Source organism: Diaporthe amygdali (genome assembly GCF_026229845.1).
Source record: "Diaporthe amygdali strain CAA958 chromosome Unknown NODE_3_length_2959817_cov_65_330692, whole genome shotgun sequence".
NCBI classification, from domain to species: Eukaryota; Fungi; Ascomycota; class Sordariomycetes; order Diaporthales; family Diaporthaceae; genus Diaporthe; species Diaporthe amygdali.
The window spans coordinates 2,433,985-2,461,903 of NW_026517023.1; the positions used below are offsets into that span (position 1 = coordinate 2,433,985).

Sequence of the window (27,919 nt, forward strand, 5' to 3'; positions counted from 1 at the left end):
TGAACAATCAAAATATACTCAATCGGCTGATCGGTTGTAACATGATAATGGGGCCCCGGGACATCGAACGGAGCATGAAAACTTTTCCTGGTGCGCTCCTTGGTGCCAATGTTGGTATTATGTACCCATTCATCGGGTTCCTTCAAGGCCCTTCGCGCATTGTACCTTCCAAGCCAGTAATCGTAGCTTCCACCCATCAAGCTCTTCGTATACGCATGGCTGTCCCCAGAGTACGCTTTGATTCTTGCAGTATCGCAGTCTCGATGGCACAGTTACCAACATGATATGGTCTGGAACTTACTGCTGATTCCAGTCCCCGATGGCATCCAAGTTTTGGGTGGAATGACCATCGTCCATGATGCTAGCTAGGTAGGGCTTGCTAGACCCCGGCCGAAGGTAAGAAGGACATGTTAGTGTGACGCCGCGAACTCTTGAGCTATGTGTCGATGACATTGAACCAAGGTATCCGTATAGAGATTGAGTTAGTTGACTCGAGGTTGAGTATCTAAACTAGTTAGTCATCGCACATTGCAGCTTCAAAATTACGACTGGCTTCACACGTGCAGCTTTCTGGAGCTTTGACCGGTTGCGCTGGCCACAGCTCATGAGACCAAAAATTCTCACACCCAAATTCTGTTCCTTCCCGTTCAAACTCCGGCCGCAGAGACCAGTAGAAGGCACCGTCTATTATTACCTTTGATGATCTGGGAAAGAGGGGGATCTTGTCGAGACGTCAAGGTGACTGCGTGCCGAAAACCCAGGGAGCCTGTGTGTCCAAACACCAATTTGGGCGACATACAGCTATTTTCTATTGTTTCTTTTGGCTACACCTGATGCTGACCTTTTGACAAGGTGTTGTATCTGCATTCTTTCAGTAATATTCATTCGACACTCGTTCAACCTCACAACCCTCATTGATCATTTGCCGGCCACGAGGAGATATCTTTAGTCTTTGAGTGCTCAATGTTTGGGCAGAATCACCACCTCCAATGCCTGATACCACGGATCCAGCAAGCCCGACGGCACCAGAATATCTCCCTATGGAGGGCTATCTGGAACATGCCGTAACAATAACAGACGAAAAATCAAAATCAGCAGACAGCATCACGCCGCCAACAGTCAACGACGATGAGACAAAACTCACTGCCCCGGTCATCATGCCCACAGCTTTCGCAGCGGACCAGGAGCGACAATCCCTGACCACACTCCCAAAGTGGAGGAAGTGGAGCCTCTTCGCCTGCTCCTGCGTGTTGCAGTTCCTTCTCCAGCTAGACATGGCCGGCGTGGCCGTCACTCTTACGGTAAAGTTGATGACACCCCTGGCCTCCATCCCTCCACGCTACTGAAGAACCGAGAAGACGTAGAAGAGAGCGGCTGACGAAGGTCCACAGAAAATCGCCACGGACCAGAATGCAGCCCAGGTTAAGATCTTCGCCCTGGCGACGGGCTACTTCCTCGCGCAGACCGTTTTCCAGCTCGTCTTCTCACACATATCGCACGCCATCGGCAGGAAGTTAATGTTCCTCACCGGACTGGCACTGTTCCTGGTAGGTGCAAGCATCGCAGCGTCGCGTGCCTTGATGAACGTTTTGATCTTCGGGCGCGTGGTGCAGGGCATCGGGGCCGCCGGCATGTTCACCATGTCTGCCATCGTTATAGTCGACCTCACGCAGCCGCGGCAGCGGGCTGGGTGGCAGGCCATATCGCAGGCCTTTGGCGCACTGGGCAATATCTGCGGACCGCTGATGTCTGCGCTCCTAATCAACAAATTCAGATTGCCTTGGGTGAGTTCGTCGTCGTCGTTGGCAGTCCTGGTCTTCCTCGCACAACCGGTTGACATCATACGCAGAGTTCTATCTTCGTCACCGAGGCCGTCCTCGTCGCAATTCTTTTCCTCGCCCTCCTTGTCCTGCTCCCGTGCGACGCCCGAAAATTAGGGGACGCGTGGCGAGAGCTCCGAAAATGCGACTGGATCGGCATGCTGGCCTTTTTCGTCTGCTCGGTCTCGATCCTCACGCCCATCAATATCGGCGGGGCTACCACGGCGCTGGGGTGGAAGTCGGCGCCTGTGATGAGCTGCTTCGCGGTCGGCGTCGTCAGTCTCGGCTTCCTGATCATGCATCAACGTTGCCTGGCCGGGAAGCGGCCCCGGCCCGCATTCCCGCGCGAGGTCTTTTCGCGGCGCGTTACCAACATCGCGTTCCTCGGTACCGCGGCTGGCGGCGTGCTGCTGTCGATGGTGTTCTACAACCTCGTGTTTTACTTCGAAGGTGTCCGGCACTTGTCGACGAAGCAAACGGGAATCATGCTGCTGTCGGTGACGCTGACGTACCCGGTGGCGTACATGGTGACGGGGCTGATGATCCGGCGCTGGGGCCACGTCAGACCAGCGACCGTCTTGGGCTCCGTGCTGGCGACGACGGGCCTGGGACTGATGCAGCTCATGACGGAGGACGCGACCGTGCACAGGATGCTCGCCATCTGCATGTGTGCCGGCGCCGGGTGCGGCATATTGGCGCCGGCCATGGTCAACACCGTCCTCGCTAGCACGGAGGCGCGCTGGCACCCGCATGCCATCGCCACACGCACGCTGATCTACACGGCCGGCCAGTGCATCGGCGTGTCGGTCGGGCTGGCAATCTTCACCAATGCCTTCGAGGCCAAGTTTGGGGACAAGGCCGTCGCCCGCGGCATCCTCGCCAACAAGCAGGGGCTGCTCAGCAAGATCAATGAATTACAGCGGCTGAAACCCGACAGCGAGGTTTTCGGCATGATCGTCGAATCACTCAGGTGGGTCTGGGGGGTTGCCTGTGTACTGGCTTTTCTTGTTGGCGTCCCAGCTTGCTGGGTGAAGTGTCCTAAATTGCCCAAGGATCGCCCAGAAGGGACTGTGTTGCCCGACGAGGAGCGCCAAAACGACAGCCATGAAATGTCAACTAGGCAATAGGAGGGCCGCGGCTTTGTCTCGGCTTCCCCTGAATGAGGCAATAGAGGTGTGTTGGAAAAGTAGGTGTCTCCGCGTTGATGGATAGTGCACGTCTATTGTATTCGCAGTCTTGGGTTGGTCTGCATCTACCTATTTTCCCGTTTGTCTTTACACGGCACTCAGGTAGTTCGTATCCTTCCACTGAATGAACGGGGATTTTCGAAACCCGCACCATCTAAATCATGCCAAGGTATCGTGTCTCAAATACCGTGTCCTTCGTAGCGCCCTTGACCCCGATGCTGACGACCTCGCCGGGCACAATGTCCACGAGGTTGTCATCGAACTTGACATTGTCGTCCTCGCACTCTACTGCCAGGCCCTTGATCGGGACCTCGGCGCTGATCTCGACAGCGGTGCCGTCCTTGTTCAGGGCAGCTTTGAGCTCCTTGGGCTTCTGCAGGTGCAGGTACTTCAGTGGCTCGGGCCAATTGACGTATCTGGCCAGTTGCTTGCCCGTCTTCTTGCAGATCGTGTACGCGGCGACCACTGTACGTGCCTCCTCGCCCTTGCCAGGGTTCTTGACAGGGACATCTTGAGCGAGGATCTCGGTTGACCTGTTCTCATGCAGCACGATATCCTTCTTGACCGTCTCGTTGTACGTCTCTTTGCCCGTCTCGACGTCCCACGCCTTCAGAATTGTATCGACGGTCACGTCCTCAAGCGTCAGGTTGCTGCCCCACACCTCGATGACGGTCTTGGTCTCGACGTCGACGCGGGTGTACTTGTCCTTGGGGTGCTTGTGCTCGCGGCGCGTCATGCCGATGCTCAGAGGCGCCATCTCGCGCTTAACGGTATAGTAGGCGTGCTTGGGCCGCAAATAGTAGTCCACAATGGCCCAGGATGTGACAGGCCAGCAGTCGTTGATCTGCCAGACTAGTGTGCCGCCGCAGTATTCGCGCCCGGGTCCTTTCCACTGGCGCTTCCACAGCCGATACGCGGACGCGAGGCACTCGGCCTGCATGAGTTGCGTGCAGTAGACAAATTGCTCGATCGGGTCCGGTGCATAGCGGAAGTTCTCGACCAGGTATAGCGCTATGCGGCGTTCGTGACCATCGGCCTTGTTGTGGAAGTCGATGGTGCTGGATTGTGGGTAGCGGTCTGGGTCATCCTTACCCTTGGGCAGGAAGGCGTCGATGGTTTTGAGGTTGGGGAAGGCTTCCATGCCGAACTCGGAGACGAATCGTCCGACGAGCTTGTCGAAGTCTTGATACTTCTCTTGGGACCCGTGCCAGACGTTCCACTGATGGAGATCGCCCACTGTTGGGTCTGATGTGGGCTTGCCTGCTCCCCAAGGGCTGCCGAAGTGGTAGTATGTGTCGGGTATGAGCTCCGAGCAGGCATCAGCGAGGATTTTCTCGTAGATGTAACGTGCGGGGAAGTCGGTCTTGAGCCAGGACTCGGCATCCTTGTTTTCGAAATCGTACGTCAAGTTCTCGGACTCTTGGTACTGGTAGTCCTCGTTGTTGCCAGCCCAAATGACTATGGAGGGATGGTGCCTTAGGAGCTTGACGTTCGCCTCGGCCTCGCGCTTGATGGACTTGAGGATAGAGGGATGAGCCGGGTAATTTCCACATCCGAACATGAAATCCTGCCAGACAAGTATGCCATATTCATCGCATGCGTCATAGAATGCCTGCTCCTCGTAGATACCACCGCCCCATACACGGATCATGAACTGGTTGCCGTCGGCGACAAGCTTGACCCAGTCGTAGTAACGTTGACGGGAGATGCGTGGGAGGAAATTGTCGGCCGGGATCCAGTCACTGCCACCGCAGTAGATGGGGATGTTATTGACCTCGAAGAAGAACGAGGTGCCGGGCTGTCCTTTCAGTGGTCGCTGGATGAGCTCGGCTCGGCGCAGGCCGATCTTCTTGGTGACGCTGTGGATCTCGTCGTCGCTGTCGCTGAGGAGGGTGGCCTTGATGGTGTACAGAGGCTGCTTGCCGTAACGGATTGGGTACCAGAGCGAGGGGCTGCTGATATGGAACGTTGCCTGGAGATCAGCACCTCCCTTGATCGTCTCGGATGCCACGCTCTTGTCATCCAGGGTGACGTCGAAACGGATCTTGTTGGCTGGACCCTCAACGTCAGCATGAGTGACAACGGTTGCAGTCTTCAGATCCTTCTCAACAGTGCTTTGGAAGTACAGATCCGAGACTCGAGACTCATAGATCTCGAGATTGACTGGCCTCCAGGGGCCACAGGTGTTGAGGACTGGACCCCAGTCCCACCCAAACTCATATTGTGCCTTTCGGACGGCCAGTCTTGAACTGTCACCGTTCCAGCAGCCCCATTTGTGATCTGGGTGTTTCTCGACTTCCTTCCATCCCCTCAGATAGGCACTGTCGAATGTGATGACCAATTGATTGTCGCCTTCCTTCACAGTCGAAGTGACATCGACCCGTTCAGGTGTGAACATGTTGTCCGACTCAAGGATGGTGGTGCCATTGAGGACGACCGTTGCAAAGGTGTCCAGGCCGTCAAAGGCAAGGACAGCCTTGTTGCCCTTCCCGACCGCCGGGGCTGTGAAGGAAGTCCTGTAGACCCATTGCTTCTCTCCTATCCACTGGACATCGAGCTCGTTCTTGCCGATGTAGGGGTCGGGGATGAGGCCATGGTGCATGAGGTCGAGGTGGACATTGGTGGGGAACTGGGCGACGGGCAGGAACTTGTCGTCGTCCTTGTCAGCCTGCCTGAACTCCCAGTTCTTGTTAACGGGTATGACCTTGGCTGCCATACTGCCAGCGGGGCGGTGGTGATGTTGGTGTTGTTGAAGGAGAGGGGTATACGATGGTGCTCTTGGCGGGGCCCGTCTTGGAGCAGATGATAATGGCTCTGGGGCAACAACTCCAGGGGCTGTATCCCGTGAAGGCGTGAGTCTTGTCATTGCAAGACTTTCGGGGGAAGATGTCCCATGAGGAGAACGGGTGTAGGCTCTTCTTATACGCCGGCCAGCGTGGAGAAAGTGACGATGAGGTGGTGTTGTTGTGGTTGGAGAAGCTTACTGCACCGCACCATACTCATGCAGCTCCCTCCCCCATTCTCTCCAACATCCCCCCAACTCCCAGGGGTGCCATGCATTCTGGCAGCCCACAATGGGATAGTGCCACGATGGAGAGCCCCTCATTGAGGCCTATTCCCTGTCCCACGATCCTCACCATGCTGCAGCCGCACGCAGGAACGCGGGGGGAAAGCCGCCGAAATTCATGGGTAGTACCACCATCAGATTGCGTCTTGCTGCATGAACCCTTCCCCCATTCTCTAGCAGCCCTGGCACCCCTGGACTTCACTTTTGCCGTCGGAGAAAATCAACCATAGTCTTGCTGCTGGCTGTTTCTCTTCTATGACTTGCACAAGCTGTCTAGCACGTGTTAACCATATATTCCACTATATGTTCTCTTGAGGTTCGACTGATGGAATTGTGCAGTCAAAAGATAGGCTATAGTTATGGAAGGTTGATAGACTCGACCGTCTCCTCTCACAACCAGCTTAACCGTCCTTGGATGTTCTAAGGCCCGGGATATCGGCCAGCTCTTCCACGGCCCAACCCGAGCAGTCTCTCATGACAGCAACATGCTCACCACCAGTCTGCCGAAGATTTCCCATGTGAGATGTAAGCCTGATACGAGAAAACCTCTGAGTGTCGACTGACACGAGGCTAAGGGAAAAGAATCATCCCGGCTTACAGTCCGGTAGCTTCCCGGGATCGCCTGTAAGTGGGCGGTAGTGGGCAGTAGTGGGCGGACGAGGCCTCTCCGCCGTTCCGCTTCTAGCCCTCTGCCGTGGCTCTACCGATGCTTACGCCCTGCCAGCGCTGCCCCCGACTGCACGGCTCGGAATGCGACCACGGCTGAGCCTCGTCCTGCAGACCCACAGCTTATCTAAATGACAGAGTCTAGTTGCTGGTGAAGGCAAGCACATGCTTGCCAGAAGAGCCGCGGTCGAGGCCTGATAGAGACCCTGGACAGCGGTGCAAGCAAAGCCGTCATTCCAGTCGTGGAAATGCCCCCACTTGGACTTGACTTCGTGGTGGGGGCCATGATCAAGGTGGATGGTCATCAGTATTAAGGTATGGCAGCCCACGGCAGCTATCTTCCCACTCGTTTCCTTGCCTGGCAGCTCTGGGCTCGTCGGCCTGACTTCTAGGAGAAAGGGCAATAAAAGAAAGAGAGAGATTGTAGGTACAAGGCAGACCAGCAACTCCCGCAGAACGCCCGGCTGTCTCTCCGATATATATAGATAGAGCAATTCTTAGTCCTGTGTCCAAAACAACACACCTGTCCCTCAAACGCCCGCATGCCCACCTATGTCCAACCGCTTCGACCGCTTCAAACGAAAGGCAGTGGTATCCTGGAGGTAAAAATGAAAGAGTATTCACAACAGAACAGAAAGGGACAGAACAGAACGCGGGCTCCTCGACCTCAGCAGCATCCCCTCCTGCTTCTCCGATTGCTCAGCGTGAACACCTCTTCCCACTCCCTCATGCCGCCCATGCCCCACTGACTCCTGCTCTTGCCCCTGCCCCTGCCTCTCCGCCGGCCGCCCCCGGCACCAATATCGTCCGTCGTCAGCGAGCTCTTGATGCTGGCGCCGTCCGTGCTCGCGCCGCTGTGCCACAGCCCGCCGGCGTCGCCGTACTGGATGCCGCTCATCGGGTCGTCCGGGTCGATCTCGCCCAGCTCGATCTTGGTGAGGATCATGCGCGCGAGCCGGCCAAAGACCTCGTCCACGCCCTCGCCGTTCAGCGCGCTGACCTCCATCGTCACCGGCACGTTCACCCCGCTCGCCCACCGGCTGGCCTCGCTGGCCGATACCTCCCTGCCCTCGAGCGCGATCGTCGCGCGCTGCGCGTGCCCGCCTCCGCCCGCTGCGCCACCGCCCCACGGGTCCCGGTCTGTCATGGTCGCCATCGTGCTCCGGCTCGTCGTACTGCTCACGCTCGCTGCCGAGTACCCCGGCAGGCTACCCATGCCGGGGCCGGGTGTGATCGTGTTGGTAGAGCCGTAGCTTGACGGCGTGGGCGGCGGCATGGACGTGTCGACGAGGGCGTTGCTGTCGGCGAGGTCGAGCTTGTTTCCGGCGAGGACGAGGGTCAGGTTTGGGGAGGCGAGGGCGCGCGCGTCGTTGAGGAAGGGCTGCAGGGAGTGGAAGGAGGCGTGGGATGTGATGTCGTAGACGAGGATGGCGCCGGCGGCGCCGCGGTAATATGATCGCGAGACAGAACGGAAGCGTTCGGTGCCAGCGGTGTCCCAGAGCTGTGTCCTCGGGATCAGATGTCAGCGATGCGACCAGCACGGGTTGCAACCTGTCTGTGCCTGTGCCGTGCACTCGCGGGAGCTGGGACGGGGTTGTGGTCTGACCTGTAGCTTTATCCGTTTCCTCCTTGCGCCGGTGCCAACTTTAATGATCTTGGTCGCGAACTCAACGCCGATGGTCTGCGACGAGAGCACCCTCCACTCGTTCTTGACGAAGCGATGTAGCAAACATGACCTAGATGCGAGGTAAAGCACAGATCAGCGATGGGCCCTTGATAGAGTGCGTCTGTTTCGTTGTTTCTTGGGGTTGGTCTTCGAACTCCGGTGCAGCCGGCTCGGGGGATCAATCAGGAGGCCTCGGTGTCGATAGCATCACTCACTTGCCCGTCCCGCTAGGTCCTAGCAATATGATCTTGGCCAGATAATCGTACATACTACCCAGCTCCTACCCAGACCGTCATGTCATGTCAGCGTTTGTGCCATAATGTCAGGGTCTTGCTGCTTCGTGGTGTCGTGTCGTACCTGGTCACGCGCGGTGAGATTGCTCTCATCGCTCGCGGCGGAGGAGCGCCGCGGTCTCGTCATTGTCGCGTGGATCAGTCGGTGTGTAGCTCGATCAGCCCCGCTTGTTGTACGCGATAGATTTCGAGTTTGGGGTTGAGTTCGAGTCCGATTTGGGCGATTCGAAGAGTCACTGGATATAGAGTTTCGCAAAAAGAGGAAGAGAGTGTGCAGAAAGATTGTTGCCGAGCAGGTTTGCGAAGGTGGTACAACAAAGTGTCAGGGTCGCACGAGGGCATGGCATTATCGCTACTGCATGGCCATTGTTGGCGGCCATTATCAGCAGCAGCAGCAGCAGCAGCAGTAGCCGCAACATCCCAGGCGCAGGCCCTGGGGAAGACAGACCTGGAGACCCGCCCAGTTTCATGTGCTCCCTGGAACGTGCTTATCGTCAGCAGCGATAGGCTTCAGCAGGGATAGTCGCCAGTCCAGTGGGCCGGATGCCAGGGGCCCATTTTTGGCGCAAAGCCATGTCGTCAGACCTGCTCTGGGTGGGGTCCGTTTACAGTCTCTCTGCCTCTGTGTCTGTGGCTCTAGCTCTACTGTATGGCTCTCACACATCCACCACTGGGTTTTGTCACGTCTGTCGCGGCAACAAGAACACGTCGTATTTCGTCAGGGTTTTTGAATATCGTGACCATTCCAGATTTTTGTGAGGATCATGCCATTTTTTTGAGACGCCCTTCCCAGGTTCAGGCACATGTCATATTATGGTCAGAAAGCCGGCAAAGAGAAGCAGCTCTGTCAGAGTAGGCTATGGCATATTTCAGACCAGTAGTTGGGATGACAAGCACGAGACTTGTTCCTAGCTTAGATCTTAGATATATCCCCAAGATTGCAGTTATGTAACGGATGTAGTGAACAGAAACCAGAAACCAGAGATAGCGGCATTTGGGTCGGCTTCTGCGAAAGATAGCCTATTGCTCTCCCGCTTCCGCCTATCGGCTATGGGCAATCTCACGACCAAAGCCAAGCCACCAATTGTAGTCTATAAGTGCGACGACCGCGGCACGTAAAAAGGGGTCAGCTTACTGTAGATCGTTCAAGATATAGATCACAAGAGGCGAACACACTACGCGAAACAACAGTGCCACCCCTCGACAAACTCGCGATCACCATCATGTCCAGCTCAAAAGTCCACGTCGCCGTCACTCAGGCCGAGCCAGTTTGGCTGGACCTCCAAGGCGCCGTCGCTAAGACATGCATGCTCATCAAAGAGGCTGCAGGAAACAAGGCACAACTCATAGCATTCCCAGAATGCTTCATACCAGGCTACCCCGCTTGGATATGGTCCGTGGCTCTCAAATCCGTATTACTTGTCTTCCTCACTCACCCCCGCTTCACACAGGAACCGCCCCGTTGACTTCGACATTAATGTCAAGTACATCAAGAATTCGCTGCGGGTCGCCTCGCCCGAGATGGACACCATCAAGGCGTGCGCCCGTGAGAACGGCATAGCCGTCTCGCTGGGCTTCTCCGAGAACGACGACGATTCGCTGTACATCTCCCAGGCCCTCATCGGCGCCGACGGCGAGGTCAAGGTCCACCGCCGCAAGATGAAGCCCACCCACATGGAGCGCACCATCTTCGGGGACGCCTCCGGGGGCGACGGCACCTGCCTGGCCTCGGTGGCCCAGCTGCCCTTCGCCCGCGTCGGCCAGCTGTCGTGCTGGGAGCACATCCAGCCGCTGCTCAAGTTTAATACCATTTCTCAGAGGGAGCAGATCCATGTCGCAGCCTGGCCGAGCTTGACACCACATTCTGGGAACGGGCCGGACTTGTGGTCTATGTCTGCTGAGGGTGAGTACTGCTACACCTCCTGTGGAGTTACAATCTTGTGATAGAGCTGACTATGGCCAAGGCTGCCAATCTCTAGCTAGGACCTATGCTATCGAGGCTACTGCGTTCGTCCTGCACTCCACAGCTGTTCTGACGGAGAAGGCAGTCGAGGCGAATGGCACTGCGGGCTCGCCCCTCATGGGCGCGCCCGGTGGTGGCACCTCTGCAGTCTTTGGTCCGGACGGGAGAAGGCTCACTGAGTCCCTGGGTGATAAAGAAGAAGGCATTATCTATGCCGATCTGGACTTGGATGAGATCACGAGGATAAAAATGTTTGCCCATTGTACAGGCCATTACAGTAGGCCTGATCTTATGTGGCTCAGCGTGGATAGCAACGCTAAGAGCTTGGTCAGGGGAGCGGAAGTGCTGGCTATCAGGGACGAGACTGTACCTGTTGAGAAGCAAGACTAATCCGTCTTCTCTGAAGCTCAAATGTAAACAGATCACACTATCCATTGTCCTACGCATCGAGCTGTATACATGAACCTTCCGAGCAAACTTGAGGCTCTTTCTCGCATCTTACAGCTTCTTTGCCACCTGAATATCCGGCTTCCTTTTGCCGCATTCCAGACTCGAATTTTATATCCGCACGCATGACCAATAGCAAGAAAAGAGCTAAGACTTCAGTTCCAAATACGAAGGTATAAAGACATGTTCTTGAATGATACCATCTAGGGTCGAACAGCGGCTTTGGTGGTGCCAATAACACACCAGCCTTGAACCCAGCATTTATCGTGCAGAGAAGACACGAGGAAAGGATTATGACTACCTTGGGCGTTCCACTTCCTGTACTCCGTGAAACTGGCACCGACGAGAGCAGTGGAGCAAACACGAGCATCGCCACGGGAGCCGCCGCAAGAGCCAGCAGATAAGTAGCAGCGGCGCGCTGGACATCCCGACACCTATCGATCGTGTTTTGGTCCAGTGTATACACAGAAACGATGATAGACACAACAACCATGACGAGAGCTGAGATGGTGAGCGCCGACAATGTGCCGAGAAGAGCCTTCAAGCACCGGCGTGAACGTATTCCAAGGTCTCGATCAAGCAAGACTCTCTCAGCCAGGATGAGATTCAGGAGGAATAAGAGGAGGACCCCGGCCTGTAGAAGGACCTGTGAGGCGACGGCGATGCGCACGTTGGCTGGTCTGAAAGCCCAGGCGATGCGCATCGCGCAGGCCACGACTCGTTCACCCGAGAAGAGGAACAGGATGACCGGGATGGTGCGGCCGTGGCCCTTACGGCGATGGATTTCAGTCAAGAGCGTAGAGGTGACTGCTGCTATAGCGTATAAAGCCAGAAAGACAGCCAACGGCAGCATGTCAATTGACACAGACGGTATGCCTCCGATTTGGGCGTTGTTCAGGGGATAAGGGGGCTGTTGCGCATTAGTTAATATAGGCGCTTATTGAGAGGTAACTTTTATACATACTCCCCCAAAGAATGACGAGATTGACATATTGGATACCAGTGCTTTCTTGTTTACAGTTTTACGTTGCTGCTGGTAGTGTTGTAAAACAGTTGTTGGGGAGAAAATGGAATTACATGCAAACCTAGACCAGCATCCTCCATTGAAGTCATGCCCCGGTGCTGTTCTCAACAAATGCGACAGACTACTTTCCATCATATGATCTTCTCCGCCAGTTTCACGGTCGCACGAAGTGATGATCTGCGGGAGCTATTGATTCAGTGGGGACATCCGAGAGTATGCCATCACACTGAATGCTTTTTGTGGCTTGCTTTGAAGAGCTGAACCCATCGCAGGTTCGATGAAAAACTAAACTAGTTCTTTCCGGTGGCTTTCAGGACCGGAACATTGGACCAACTGTGTGAGACTATGTGGAGATTTCCCCCCGGAGAAGACATCATATGATGCACACACGCGTGGTAGAGGATAAATTGTCTCAAGACGGAAATTGTCTAAAGATCGTTAAGCTCCTTCTCACTGCTCTTCCCTTCACTGCAGCCAGGGTCACGAGAAAAACTGGAAGTATTTTCTTGCTCACCACGAAAAGACGATGATATTCACAACTGTCGTTTCTGCCGTGACTCTATGGGTATTATACTCTACCTTCTTGAAATGTTATTTCAGCCCCTACCGTCACCTACCTCGCGCAAATCAGAAGCACATGCTCACACGTCTCTTCCACGAGCCCACGACATTTGAATTGGAAGCATGGGCTAATAACGTCCAAAATGACGGGATAATTCGATACTTTGGCTTTCTCAACCAGGAGAGGCTCATGATCACCACGATCGAGGCGTACAAAGAGCTTCTACTACGAGACGCATATAGCTATGACAAGTTATCCGGCCTTTCGGCACTTCAGGCACCTGTGGGTGTGAGCGGCTTAGTCTCTTCCAAGGGTGTCTTGCACAAGGTAAGATTCTAGCATAGGCAAACTTTTCCTTGAAATCTATGGACTGGACTGACTTTGCTCCAGGCCCACCGCCGTCACACGATTGCGGCGTACAACGCATCTTGGGCTCGGACTCTATGTCCCGAGATTTTCAAAACGGCGAAAGAAGCCTCAGAGGTGCTAGATAATATAGCTTCCAAGAGCCCGCGAGGCATTTTCAGGGTCAATCGGTTCCTTCGAGAGATGTGCCTGGACGTAGTTGGCAGAGCAGACTTCAGCCTCGACCTTGGTGCCGTCGCGAGACCTGATCAGGAGGTCACGAAGAAGTACCTCCACGCATTCGATGTCGGAGAACAATCACCTCTGTTTCTCAAATTGTTGCAATTGTGTCCGAGGGCTCTTCAGGTTTCTGCCGCCATGTTTGTCTCGAAGCTGATTGGCATTGACATCTCCCTGATGAAAGGCGTTATCGAAGACAGCGTAGCTTCGAAGCTGAAAGGTTTAAAAGAATTTAAGACTGTGGCTGAAGTATCTCTTGATGATGAACGGGAAGATTTGCTGGGCAGGATTTGCCGCCGGGCGCAGCCCTATCTGTCTGAGAGAGCGCTGTCGCGGCACGCCTTGACGGCTCTAGCCGGCTCTGTTGAGATGGTGTCTAACCAACTTGCCTGGGCTCTATATGCAATCTCCCTGACGAACTATAAGATTGTTCAAGAGGCACTTCGGGCTGAGATCCTCGAACACTTTCCCACCTGCCCAGAGTCAGTGACATGGGAAGAGTTGAAGAACATGCCCTACCTGATCGGCGTGGTTAACGAAACTCTCAGACTCTACCCATCGGTCGCGCACAGATTTCGAATATGCAGCACGCCGACAACACTGCTCAATCAGACCATACGCAAGAACACAATGCTGGTCTGGCCAACATATGCCGTCAACCGCCGCGCTGGCTTGTGGGGAGACGACACAGAGGAGTTTCGCCCGGAACGATGGAGTGAAGACGCCGTGAGCAATCGCAAGGGTAACAAGCGTGATGCCTACGCTTTCATGACTTTCGGTCAAGGTCCACGGAAATGCCCTGGTGAGCACTACACAAAGGTCGTTATGGCCTGTGTGCTGTTGGTGTTCGTTGGAAGATTTCGGTTCAAGATGCCACCTGCACATGCTGATGTCTTCGAGGACCATGATAAGAAGCAAGTAAAGTTTGGCATTGTGATGAAAGCTCCTATATATGTCCAGGTCGAAAAGTTATTGAGTTGGGGTGGTCTTGCGGAAACGAGCAATTGAGCGCCTGAAGACTACAACATGTGCATTCGGAGGCAAATGGATAAGAAACCAGGTATGGGAATAGTCTTTAATTGAAAGATCCGAACATGTTGATGGATGGTGACAGATTGATTTGATTGGATAGTGTCACGGTACTGCATGAGGGTCATAAGAGGCGTGTTGAGAACTCGTTGTTGCGCAGAGAAAGGAAAACTAAGAGACTGCAAGTTATCCGATGTCGATTTGAACAAGCTTTCGATTAATAATAAAATTACTCAATCGAGCTACCAAGTGCTTGAGGCTCGCCTCGCCGTTCGGATCTCTGTCTGACTTAATTCCAGGCGATTTTCTTCCTTGCACTTGAAAGACCATCACGACCCACGCAGGTTTTACTTGAGGAGTCCTAAAGACACCTAACGGCTCAAATGCCACTGTCATCTTGCTGGTAACTTGATCCTGCAGGAGACGTGTAGTATGAGTTCCATGCCGCACACCTGTCGTTCATTTCCGTGTCATCTCCAACCACGGACGGAATCTGAGACTGGTTCTCTATCAGCTGCATTGCCAGCCCCTGGGACGCATGCCATGCGATATGGCAATGGAATAGCCAGGTGCCCGGGTTGTCCAGCTTGAACGCAATCACAGTGTAGCCGGTGCCGTAAAGAGTCACCGTATCCCTGCGTGGTGGGTTGTCCTTGTTCAACTTCGTGATTCCTGGGATAAACACGCCACGTCCTTGTGCCAGGATATAAAAGTCGTGGCCGTGTAAGTGCATCGGGTGGTAAGCGTTCGTCAGGGTGAGGTCCTGAAGCACCCAATACACCCATTTCCCTGGTGCGTCGATGTTGGCCGAATTGCTGTTATCTGGATAGTCATCCTCAGCAACGCCGTTGTAGGCGTATGAAAGTGTTGGGTCAGACCAGTTGACACTCAGATAACCGTCATGCATCGTCCAGTGCAGAACCAGGCTGGTATCATAATACCATCCCACGTCAAGGTAGTTCTGCTCCTCCTTGTCATCCACAGTATGTTGTACCCAAGGAACCAGGTTATCGTAGTCCTCGTCTCCACATGAGTTGTCGATGTCGTCACTGACTGTCGTAGTTGGCTCCGCTGTTGAGTTCGCACCGTCGTAGTACACAATGCCCAGAATATTGTCCTTATTATCATTATCATTGAAGTTGCAAGCCGTCTGGTAGATGGCTCGCAGCCAGTAAGATCCAACTGGCTGATCCGCTTCGACAATCACATCGTAGCGCTGTCCACTAGCCAAGATTATATTGTCTGTCGTGTATGGCACAATGGGAACAAGGTCAGCCGCAACGACAGTCAAAGTATGTCCATCAATGGTGAACTTCATATAGCCGTCAGTTTGCGCACCAACAATCCGCATCAGGTGTTTCTTGCCCTGTTCAAAAGTTGTGTTGTAACGAGCGGTCACTCCGCCCACACAAGCGGTATCGTCAGAGTCAGAACAGTCGTACGGATTGAGCCCATTGATGAGGCCGTTGGGAGCGACGACCTTGAAAGGCCCCAACACATTGAAGACGCGTTGGTACTTCTCCCACACATGCCACACGTTCTCGTGATATCGGTCTTGGAGCATGACGGGGCCGAGGTCAATGTCGTAGTTGGCGGTCGTGGGTCCGTGGATCACGATTGGCCCAAAGAGACCGTGGGCCAGTTGTAGAGAGAAATGAGCATGATACCATGAGGTGCCCTCATAACCATTCTTGTCCTGCTACGGAGCTCTGACCCTTATATATGCGAACCTTTGAGAACCCCGCCCCTTAAGTAAGGCAGGCCCGCCAGGCGCTCATCAGAGTGCTCAAAAGTATGGAAATTACTATTTAAAGTACTTAATAAGAGTCTTTAAAAATAAATTTTGTATATATTTTATAATAGAGATTAAAATAAGTATAAAATAATTAATAAGTAATTTTTAATTAATATTTTTAATTTTTATAAATAAAAGGATAGCTAGTTTTAATTAAATTTATAATATTAATATTTTTACTATAACTGCCTGCTTTAAGGATTTATATATTTTAATAATTTATATACTTTAATAAAACTTTATACTAAATAATTTTATATATAACTTTTAATTAATACTTTTAATCTTAATAAAAAAAAATAGTTTTAAAAAAACTTAAAGAAAATTAATAATTTTAATACTAATAATTTTATTTTAATAACTTTTATTTTAATAAATTCATACTTAATAAATTTATATACTAATAATTTTTTTGTATTAAATTAATTTGTAAATAATTTTTAATAAATACTTTTAGTTTTAATTTAAAGAGGATAGTTTTTAAAAAACCTTTAAAGTTTAATTATAATTATAATATTAGTACTTTTACTAAAATAATTCCCTGGTTTAATAGCTTTTTATACCTAAATAATACTGCTTATTTAAAGCTATTTCTAGCTTTTTAAAACTATTTTATACTTAATAATTAATGCTAACTTACTTTTTTACTACTTTATATAGTATATCTATAATAATAAGCAGGTAAAGAACAACCTTCTTAGCTACTATATTAGGAAAGGTATTTAAATAATTAGCTAAAACATATATAACGCTAATAATTCTGTTTATTTTATTATAATATTTAATTATTAACTTATTACTATTAGTACTTAATATAAGGATATTAAAGCTATTAGTAGCAAATAGGGGTATTACTTACACTAGAGGGGGCTGCCTTATTAGCTATCTTACTAACACTTTAATAGCTTTTAGCTACTTTAGCAGCTACTTTAGTAAGAGCAGAAACTAAAGTACTTTTGTTATTTAGTTTAAAAAGGCTATTAAGGAAGTAATAAAAGGGGGCAGTTTCTACACTCTTAATCTAGTTATAAACGCTTATTTTAGTAACTGTAAAATTATTAAGCTTATATTTAAAGCTTGCTAAAAGCTTTTTAATAAGGCTATTACTAAAAAGAGTAAAGTTTAAAAAAATATTAAAGTTTTTAAAAAAGCAGCTAAGGATAGCTTAGTAAACTGCACTCTTTTTATAAGTGCTAAGGTTAAGGTTAAAGGTAGTAGTAGTAATAAAGAGTATAAAGTTAAGGTTATTTTTAATAAAATAGGTAGTAAACTAGTAAGCTTAGTTTTAAATATTAGTAATTATATTATTAAAGCTTATAATATAAACTTAAATAGTTGTAATATAGTTTTCCTTAATAGAACTATAGATACTGGTAGGGGTAATATTAAGTTTTATACTAGCATAGAGGTCTTTAAAGAGGGTAACAGATTTACCTATTAGTAATATATTGTACTAGCCACACTATTAAGTTTAAGCTTAATAAGGTATAATAAGTATAAAGGTAGAGGATTGTTTAATATATAGTAGATTATAGGATTAAAGTGTAAGGGATTGCTGAGTAGGGGATTTAATGAGGCAGATAATAATAAGAGTTTTAAGCAGTATAATATTAATTAATAAAATACTAAAATATTTAAAGCTAATAAAAAAATATTATAATAGGATATATTACTGTGTAAGTAGCTATTGTTTTAAAACTATTTACTTAAGTATTTAAAACTTAATAAAGATAAAGTTATTTTCTAATTTTTTATTTAAAGCTTAATTTAATAAGCATGTTTTTATACTGTTATATTAATAAAAAGTTTAAGATAGGGAAATTACAATAGATACAATTAGAAATAAGTTAAAGTAGTAAGAGAGCTAAAAATATTTAGAAATTAAAGCTAATATTCCTTTTTTTATACCTCTTTTAAGGACTAACTTAAAAGTTCTAGCCTAATTAAACTAAATTTATATAAATATAAAGTAAAAATATAAAGTAAGTAATAATAATAATTATTTTTTACTAAATATATAAATAATTAAAATAAAACTTTAAAACCTTAATTAGTATTTTATATTACTATAATATAAAATTTTATACTTTTAGTTTTAGTAAAGAATAGATTATAAATTTAACTGCTTATTACTAAATATAGAGTTAAATAAAGTTAAAAAGAATCCTTACTATGTATATTATATTATTAAAATCTGAAATATTATATTCTTATTTTAGTAAAGCAGATTATAAATAACGGCTGCTCTTTTTTAAATATAAAGCAGTTTAAAATAAAATCTATAAATCTCGGCTATATATTTTATACTGCTAAAATTAAAATATTATATTACTAATTATAGTAAAGAGCAAACTATACTGTTATTATATTATAGTTAAATATAAACTGTGTAGTTATACTATTTATTCTTCTTTTTAATTAGCTTTATTACTTAGTAATTTATTTAACTGCTTATAAAGCAGTATAAACTTTGCTGCCTTATAACTATAAATATTTTGTATTTTTTTAAATGTAAAGCGCAAGTTAATTAAAAGGGCTTTTTATTTTTTTTACTTTTTTTATACTACCTTTTTATTTTTAATAAAATGCTTATCCAGGTTAGAAAGCTATTCTTTAAGCTTGTTTAGTTAGCTGTTTTTATTTTAAAAGTTTATATACGCCTTATTAAGCTTGCGCCTAGGAATAATATTACTAGTAAGCTTTTGCTCTTAAGTGCTAGTTTTAAGTAACTATATAAGCGCTTTTATAAAAGCTTTATTATTGCGTGCTATGTTTATAAATGCTCTGCTAATTTATAAGGCTATTGTATTATAGCTTAGCTTTTAGCTATTAACCATAATATAAAAAATTAGCTTATTCTATTCCTTGCTAGCTTAACTAAATTAACTGTAAAAATTTAAAGCGCTATTTTACTGTATACTGTTAAAACTATTATAATAGAAAATTAGATGCAATTGCGCTCTCCTATCTTTAACTCGCTGTATACTAGCATTGCTACCTAGTTTACTAGAACTACTACTCTTAATACTATTAAAAGCCTGCTTAGCCTGCTTAACCCTAGCTATATAAGCCTTAATACCCTAAAAAACTAGGCTTTATCTTAATTACTTTATTAATAATAGGATTATAGTTTAGTTAGGCTTTAAAGTTTAATTATATTTTAATTAATTTATTAGTAAGCTGGTTATAAATAGGCCTTATTTAGGCTATTGTAAGGCTAGGGGAAGTATAAATAAGCCTATTTTTAGTAAATTTATGGGTACGGGAGTTATATTTGTTTTTATTAGGGTAATTATAAATAAATCTGCTTTTAGCTAATTTATAAGTATAAAAGGTATAATTGCCTATATTAGGGTATTAAGTGCTAGACTTATACTAGGTGTGCTTATTTTTACTATAATAGTATTGTTTTTATTAGTTAAAGTTGTATTAAAGCTATTACTATTCTAATGTTTAGCTTTTACCTAACTTTTAATTATAACTCTAGCAATTGCAGTTATAATATTATACTTCCTTAATACACTAGCAAGATTTTTATTTAGCTAAAACTTTTAAAGTAGATTTATTAGCTTAGGTTGCTTTTTAGATTTTAAGTAGCTGGTAAGGGTTGCTTCTAGCTTAGTATTAAGATTTTTATTTATATTGCTTAAGTAGAGCCTAATGGTAAGCTTGTTGTTTGTAGGTGGTTTATTAGTGCTGTTTAAATTGTAATAGTTAAGGCTATGCTTATAATAAGTTGATTTGAGAGCTGCTTTATTTAAGTAGATATATTGTATCTTTGAGCTAAGCGGCAGTGTTTTACTTAAAGATGTTAAGGTTGCTAATATTACCGCTTAGTATATAGTAAAGAAATATAAGTTGTTTATGCTTGAATAGGAAGGTGTAGTTAGATGCAAAGTTTTTTTAGTTAGCTTTAGTATAGAGGAGGTAAGATATATTAGTTTAAAGGGTAATAGTTATTGTGTATATAAGGTTAATAGGTTTTGATATGTGAGTTTTATTAGTAGTGAATAACCTTAATAGGTAGATTAGCTTATTAGATGATAAATTAAGTTTTTACTATGTATGTTTAGGTAGTACTTATGTATAATAGGGTTTTTAATTGGGTGTGCATTTTAGTAGTAAAGGGGTTTACTATAGAAGAGGTTGTTTAATGTTATATATAACTTTTATAGTGAATTAAGTATATAGGTAAGATTATTGTATTTTTTAGTATTGTTATAAAAGTTAATAAGAGAAAAAGAAAGGAAAGGAGGAAAAGGTAGTAAATATAGTTAGTATAATAGGCTGCTTTATATTTAATACTATACTGTATTTGAAGGCTGCTATTTTGAACTGAGGGGAAGGAGTAAAAGTAATAGCCTTAGGATGCTGATTAGGTTTTTTATATTTACTATTTAAAAGCTTTTTACTTTGCTTTAGAATATAATGCTTTTTGGTTTTTTATAATTTGGCTGCTTTGAATTTAGTAGTTAGAGGCTGTGTATTTTAGGCTAACCTTTATAGGTAAGTAAAGCTGTTTTTACAGCTTAAAGAGCTTTAATTGTAGCTTATTATTAGGGCTTAAAAACTTAAGTAAGCTATAGGCTTTTATAATTAATATTAAAGGCTAAGTATTAGATTTAAATAAGAATAGGTAGGAGAATTAATTTAAGGTATATAGGTAAGTGGTTAGATGAATGGGGTTGGTTTGGGCTGAGGAAAGGTATATTTATTTACTTTAGTAATAGAGTTGTTATTAATATTGTATTGTTGCTAATTAGTTAGTAATGGAGCTAATAAGCTGGTTTAATCTTATATAATATTAGATTTGCTTTATATAGCTTATAATAGCCCTGGGCGTTTTGTTGTTATAATAGCTAGCTTATTTATTTAGTTTATTTTTATTAAGTATTATTATTGTAGGAATACTATAAAAAGCAGTAGGCCCTTTAAAATTTTAAGATTCTTTATTTTATAATTAAATTGTATAGGATAATAGTTCTTAAAAAAATAGTAAGATTTTAAAGCATACTTGGGACCTTTGTAGCTTAATTACTGTATATTAGTGCCTTATATTATATTAAATATTTTAAAGTAAACCTTAATATCTATAAATTTAAATTTATTTTTATAAAAACTTACTTATATAATTATATAAATAAAATAAATTTTTTAAATAGTAAAAGCTAGTTTAGTTAATTATATATATTACTAGATTTAAAATTAGCTTTAGTATAATTAGTTTAAAAAGAAGAAATAAGTACTTATAGGATTATTTAAAATAATAGGATCTTTTAAAATTATAGTTTAGAACATTTTTAGAAAAGGTTTATATAGCTGCGCTTTAAACCTATATATATTTTAATAAGGCTTAAACTATTTATATTTATATTTTAATTTTTTTTTAAGGGGGGGGGGGGTAAATAAATAAAAATTGCTTTTAATAGTTTTAAATAAAAATTCTTTATATATAGTAGAGCCTATTTTAATTTATTATATTTTATTAAATATATATTTTAAGTTATAAAGTTAATTATAAATTATATTTTAGTTTTTATTAATTTTTCCTTTATTTATTTAGAATTGCCCTTAAGTTCTAAATAAAGGCAATTAAAAGTTATATTTTATTTATTCTTTTAAAACTTTTCTTTTTAATTCTTTCTAAACAATATTAATTTATTTAGTTTATTTAAGTAATTAAAATGCATAACTAATTAAAATGCGTTAAATTAAAATGTGTTAAATTAAAATATATTAGATTAAAATGTGTAAATAACTAATATAACTAATTGATTACTTAATTTAAATATATTAAACTTAAAAATTAATTTGCTTTATAAATTAAAGTAGTTAACTAATATTAAAAGAAAAAGCTGTTTTTAATATAGATATATATTTAAATATATATTATAAATATATTATAATAAAGTAAGCTTTATATTTATTTTACTTAAAAAAATATTAAATAACTGATTAAATATTTTAGAATAAAAGATATTTTTTAAAAAGATTATTATTTAGCAGATTTGTATAAGAGTTAGATTATATTTATAAATATTAATATAATAGCTCTTTATATAAGTACTTTTATATATAATACGGCTTATATAGGAATGTATACTCTATATTAAAACTAGCTATACTAATAAATATAACTATTATAGCTAGGGGTTTTAGCTTAATATACTTTTTACCTTTATAATACTTTATAGTATACTATAAAACTCTTACCCTCTTATTTCTGGCTGTATATATACAAAAGATACTCCTTATTCTATATATATATATAAAAGGGCTTAGGATTACTACTAATAAGCTTACTTTTAGTTTAAAAGATTAATTAAAGCTAAGCTTTATTATAGTTTACTTTTTAAATTCTAATAGTATAATATGTTAAAGTTTTTTTTAATAAAAGCAAAATAATAATTTAGATTTATTTGCTTTAATTAAAAGGAGTAAAATATAAGGAGGATTGTAAAACTAGAATATTATTCCAATTTAAGCTCATTATAAAGTATTATTATTATTATAATTTTGCGTAAGATTAGGTAAGAATTTAGGTTTATTTTTATATATATAGTATAAAACTAAATTTTAGATATACTAGCTTAAGGTTAAAAAATATATATAATATTAAGGGCAAAGTATAAATAGATTTAGCTATAATAATATAGGAATTTTAGCTATATTATTAACTAAAAGGGACTAAATTTAACAGTTAACTAAGTAACTCTATTATTATAATAATTAGCTGCTTTAAAAGTTAAATATAAGTAGGCTGGCAAGAAATTAGCTTATAGCTATATATAACTTAAATAAACTTTTTAAAAGCACCCTTAACTATAATATAAAGCTTTATAAAATTAATGTTTGCTTTATAATAATAACTGTTTAGTAAAAATAGCAGCTAAAATAAGCGGAAAAGGGGTTATAAAGCTATGCTGCTCTTTAAGCTTAAGCTCTTTTATAAATAATAGCTAAGTAAAATAGTTTTTGGAAAAATAAATAGCCTAAATATTACCTATAATACCCTTAGGTTAAACCTATTAAATAACTACTTAATTAAATATAAGCTAAGTAATATATTAAAGTTAGCTAGTTAGCAGGCAATTTAGTTAGTTGTTATATTATAAGTGTTAAATTTAAAACTAAAAAATTAGTAAAGCTAAGCAAGCTTTAGCTATATTTTTAAGTAAACTCTTTTTTAGAATTAGCAAAAATTTAGCTAGTAATTAATAAGGGTTAAAAAAAGTAAGTTCTTAAATAAGAAGGAGTATAGAGTAAGCTAATAAATTAAGAACTAGCGCTTAAGCTAGTTATAAATAAATTCAGTATTAATAAAGAAAATAAGTATTTTTAAGTCCTAATTACTATATAAACTATCCTAAACTAAATATTATAGGAGTGAAATAAGGATTTACTTTAGGGCTAAAAATAAGAAGCAGGCTATTTTATCCAGTATAATAGTTTTAGTTTTACTATGCTTAAACTTACACAAATAGTATTTAGATATAATCTAGTTGGTATACTTATAGTAGTGCTATAGTAAAATAGCTAGCTTTTAATATAATATTTTTTAGCAAATTTATAACCTTTTTAGTATATACTTTTCCTTATAAACCTACTTTTTAATCTTTACTTTAATGCCTATATATATCTTATAGAATAAGTTAAGCTAAACTAATGCTTTACTTTTAATTATAATTTGCTAGAGCTTAATGTTTTTAATAGTGATTATTGTGTTAAAGGGATAAGGGAAGAAGCTATATTTTTAAATAATCTCTTAGTATGTTAAGGGCTTAAACTTATTAAATGTAATACTTATAGCGGTTAGCAAATAATAATAGTCCTGCTTATACTTATCTTTATATTCGTTTTTATCCTTGTCTTTATCCTTAACTTAATTATTATTCTTATCTTTATTCATGTACTTTTCTTTATACGCCTTTTTATAGTTATTATAGTTGCTTTAAGTATTTTTATTATTAAATAGGTCTTTTTTTTTAAGTAATATGTTAGGCTTGATTTGTAATTCCTTAAGTAAGCTAGGAATTGAGATTATAGTATTGCTTATAATGTTAGGCATTATTTTAGGGCAGTTACTTAGGGTAAGGCTGCGCTTATAATACTAGCAAATATATAACTTTATAGTATTTAGGGGGGCGCTCTTTTTGAGCTATAAGGGGTTGCTAAATATATAGTAGGTATAGGTGTTTAGGGTATTTTAAAAGAAATAGTTACTATAGCCTTTACACTTATAAATAACCTGTATATTATTATATAATACTAATATCTGAATATAACTCCTATTATAATTAAGGATGTGTTTGTTAATTATAGTAAAGCTGAATTTAATAATGTAATACTTTGGGTAAATATAGGTGTTGTATTTATTTCTTTTAATAAGGAGGCCTTTATATAAGCTAGCGTGGTGTTTTGCTTGGGTTGGGCTTAAAAGGAGTAAATTATATTAGTTTTTGTAAAAGGTGCTGTGTAATTTAATACGCAGCTTTTCTTTGTATATATGCTTGTGGGCCTGTGAGTTGCTCTGTAAGCAAAGGCACTTTAGGCACCTACTAAGGCTGTTATATATATAGGCTAAGTACTTCTGGATAGGGTTAATATGGAGGATGAGGTATTAGGTGTAGTAGAAGAGCTGAGCTATTATGTTAACTTTAAGGATTGCTATATTTGGTTACATTTAGGACTGGATGGGCAGTATAAGGCTAAGAGCGTTTATATAGAGTATAGTAGCTGTACTAAAGGAGGAAAATTTATTTTAGCTAATAAACTGAATAATACTACAAGCGTAAAAGCAAAGTTAGTAAAATATATATAATTAGCTTTAAAAAATATAATAAAACTATACTTACTTAGCCTTTACCTAGTATTATTTATATATAGCAGCTATAAACTTTAATAGCTACTGCTAAATAATACTTAGGAAAGGTATAATTAAAAGTATTAAAGTAATAAGCAAAATTAGGCTCTAGATAATAAAATATGTACTTATAGTGGTATGGTTAATAGTTGCTTAGGTCTAATAACTAAATATAATTTAAAACTAAAGTTACTACTTTATTAAGGTAGTATTTACTTAGTTGCTATAAATTAAGCTATATTTAAGTTCTTCTATTAATAAATATAAAATAATATTTAAAATATACTTATAAAATAAAAATTTAATAAGTTTACTAATAATAGCTACAAGTTTGTATGGAGTAGTTTAAAATAGTAGGTTTAGGGCTAAAAAAAGTTTCTAAATTATAATAGCGGATTAGTTAATTATAAGGTGCTAAATCTTATTTATTAACTACTACTTAAATTTTTTAATAAGCCTAAACTTTTATTAACCCTTTTAAATTAATAAAACCCTTTATATTAAAATTTAAATTGTTTAATAACTATATAATATACAATTAATTTTAATTACACTTATATATTTAATATAAATATTTAATTTTAATAATATTAAGATCTACTTAAATTTTAATATTATAGTGGATAGATTGTTGTAAAAACTATGATATATTAATTCTTTAATACTAAGCTATAGTTAGTTTTTTTTTTTTTTATATACTAATTAGCAAGCAAAACCAACCAGCTGTAACACTAAAACATTACCTATATATTGCAATAGCAGTATTAGGTTTCCTTATATTATCTTTACTAATTCTACTATTTCTACTATTTAAGTCCTATAATAAAATATATTAATACTAAGCCTTTATAATCCCAACTTAGTTAATACAACCTAAACTGAAAATACAAGTATATAGTTATAAACCTCACAGCTAAGCTTAATTAGTAACTATAAAACTTAATACTTTATATAGCGTACTACTGTAATTTCGATTTTACATAAAAAGTTATATTATTATATAATACTGTAATACACTATTAATAATAATAATAGTTAATTAAGCTATAAGAATACTTAATTTATAATATATAATACAATATAAAACAGAATATATTATATAGTATATAAAAAGAATAAAAGGTTATATTTGAATTTATTTAAAAAAGCTTTCTTAATTAATTGTAATAAAAACTATTATGCTTATAAATCCCTGCTTTTTTAACTAATATATTAAACTAATCTAATTAAAGCAGTTATATTTGAGTAAGTTTTAAGAGTGCGATTTGTGTATATAGCTAGCCAGGCCATATACATAAACACTACATAGCTAGCTAGATTGCACATGTTTACTTAAGTTTAGTTTTGCTTTAGTTTTGCTTATTTATTTTTGTGTATCCAATATTATATACCTAATACTATATATTTAATTCTATACATTTAATATTGTATACTTAATTTTATAAAAATAGTTTTACTTTAGCTTACCCGCCTTTTTATATACCTGCCTTTTTTATTATTACTTGTTATATATTCTTTAGCAGCTATATTTTTTTATTTTTGTTGAACTTTTTTCCTTTTCTCTCTTTTCTTTTTTTTTTTTTTTTTTTTTTTACAATTTTTTTCCCCTCTTTTTCTCTCTCTTTATATGTATATAAATTTATTTAATTTACCTTTTTTTCCTATTGTATTGCTTTTTTTTAAATATTTAGTGCTTAATTGCTTTATTTTAATTAGTTTATCTGTATTCTTTCTATTTTATTACTTTTAATTAAAATTTAAGTAACTTTTTTTTTTATATTACTTTAAATTAAAGTTAGTTTAAAAAAGTATATTTTTTTTTAATAAGTATTTTTAAAATAGTTTTTAATTAAAAGTAGTTTTTTAGTTAAGCTTATTTACTATTTAAGAATTTTATAACTATATTCTTAATAAATTTAATTTCTTTATCCCCCTTCCTTTTGCGCCCCTAGTTACGCTTTATACTAAGCTTGCTAATATATAGCTAACATTAGAAGTATTAGATTTATAATAATATAAGTATAACTACTTTAGGTATTGTATAGATTAGGTTAGTAATTATAAAAAAATATCTTATATCTTATATTATACGCCTTTAACTAAGCCTAACCTTAAAGGATTAATCTATATGCTAAATAGCGTTTTAGTAGTAGTAATAATAATATAAGGATAGTTTAATACTTATATATATATAAATTATTCTTTGCTATTAATATAGAAATATATAATAAAGAAGAGTAATATTATAAGCTATTTAAAAGTTAAGGCTAAGTTTTATTCAGATTTTTTTAGGCTGTATAGCTTTAATGCCCTGGGATATATTAGCTATACTAAGGGCTTTATTTAGTGCTCAAGTATAAATCCTGCAGTTTATTAGTATTCCCTGAGTAAGATATAGTAATAGCTTAACTAGAATCATTATTAAGATAGATTAGAAAAGCTTTTAAAGCCTATAAATAATAGCTACTTATAATTAGTACTATAAGTATATAGACTTGGGTAAGTAGGTAGGGTAAGCTTATTACTATTATAATATGCACCGTTTAAATAAAGTACTGGGGTTACTTATTTATACTTTTTTAAAGTAAAATACTTTTTATTCCTATTATTTTTAGGCCTAGGCAGTTAGAATGTAAATAATAGGCAAGAATATAGCGCCTTATACCTAAGTAAAAGTAAATATTATAAATCTGTACTAGCTTAACCCAGCTATACTTTATTTATAACTAAAAAAAGATTATTAAAAGATATAGTTACCTATACTAATATAACTTTACAGTAGCTTTAGATATAAGACGGCTACTTAGTGCCTTATATTGCACTTTAAATATATACTTACACTTACTAAAGTAATACAAATATAAGTATATTAATAAATTACAGTATTAAAAGTATTAAACCTGTATTATATATTAGCTACTTTATAAGCTTAACACTATTTTCTTTTAATTT

The 27,919-nt window shown here is 40.7% G+C and overlaps 7 protein-coding genes across 7 annotated transcripts; 3 read left to right on the forward strand and 4 right to left on the reverse strand.

The window, feature by feature from the left end:
- Nucleotides 1-989: 989 nt before the first annotated feature.
- J7T55_003150 (uncharacterized protein) lies at nt 990-2,862 on the forward strand (the record flags this gene model as incomplete). The annotated part of the gene is made up of 4 exons (XM_053138297.1): nt 990-1,301; nt 1,392-1,784; nt 1,850-2,790; nt 2,841-2,862. The coding sequence occupies 4 exons, from the start codon at nt 990-992 to the stop codon at nt 2,860-2,862; spliced, it is 1,668 nt and encodes a 555-aa protein (XP_052999016.1).
- A 299-nt stretch (nt 2,863-3,161) lies between these two features.
- J7T55_003151 (glycoside hydrolase family 2 protein) lies at nt 3,162-5,723 on the reverse strand (the record flags this gene model as incomplete). The annotated part of the gene is made up of 1 exon (XM_053138298.1): nt 3,162-5,723. The coding sequence occupies one exon, from the start codon at nt 5,721-5,723 to the stop codon at nt 3,162-3,164; it is 2,562 nt and encodes an 853-aa protein (XP_052999017.1).
- A 1,684-nt stretch (nt 5,724-7,407) lies between these two features.
- J7T55_003152 (gtp-binding protein ypt4) lies at nt 7,408-8,826 on the reverse strand (the record flags this gene model as incomplete). Its single annotated transcript, XM_053138299.1, has 4 exons — nt 7,408-8,241; nt 8,347-8,476; nt 8,622-8,686; nt 8,764-8,826. The coding sequence occupies 4 exons, from the start codon at nt 8,824-8,826 to the stop codon at nt 7,408-7,410; spliced, it is 1,092 nt and encodes a 363-aa protein (XP_052999018.1).
- A 1,096-nt stretch (nt 8,827-9,922) lies between these two features.
- J7T55_003153 (liphatic nitrilase) lies at nt 9,923-11,052 on the forward strand (the record flags this gene model as incomplete). Its single annotated transcript, XM_053138301.1, has 4 exons — nt 9,923-10,092; nt 10,151-10,602; nt 10,679-10,913; nt 10,965-11,052. 4 exons carry the CDS (start codon nt 9,923-9,925, stop codon nt 11,050-11,052), a joined length of 945 nt encoding a protein of 314 aa, XP_052999019.1.
- Nucleotides 11,053-11,101: 49 nt separating this feature from the next.
- Nucleotides 11,102-12,100, reverse strand: J7T55_003154 (uncharacterized protein; the record flags this gene model as incomplete). The annotated part of the gene is made up of 3 exons (XM_053138302.1): nt 11,102-11,113; nt 11,411-12,019; nt 12,074-12,100. 3 exons carry the CDS (start codon nt 12,098-12,100, stop codon nt 11,102-11,104), a joined length of 648 nt encoding a protein of 215 aa, XP_052999020.1.
- Nucleotides 12,101-12,770: 670 nt separating this feature from the next.
- Nucleotides 12,771-14,288, forward strand: J7T55_003155 (uncharacterized protein; the record flags this gene model as incomplete). Its single annotated transcript, XM_053138303.1, has 2 exons — nt 12,771-13,022; nt 13,086-14,288. 2 exons carry the CDS (start codon nt 12,771-12,773, stop codon nt 14,286-14,288), a joined length of 1,455 nt encoding a protein of 484 aa, XP_052999021.1.
- Nucleotides 14,289-14,688: 400 nt separating this feature from the next.
- J7T55_003156 (laccase 2) lies at nt 14,689-15,951 on the reverse strand (the record flags this gene model as incomplete). The annotated part of the gene is made up of 1 exon (XM_053138304.1): nt 14,689-15,951. The coding sequence occupies one exon, from the start codon at nt 15,949-15,951 to the stop codon at nt 14,689-14,691; it is 1,263 nt and encodes a 420-aa protein (XP_052999022.1).
- Nucleotides 15,952-27,919: the final 11,968 nt, after the last annotated feature.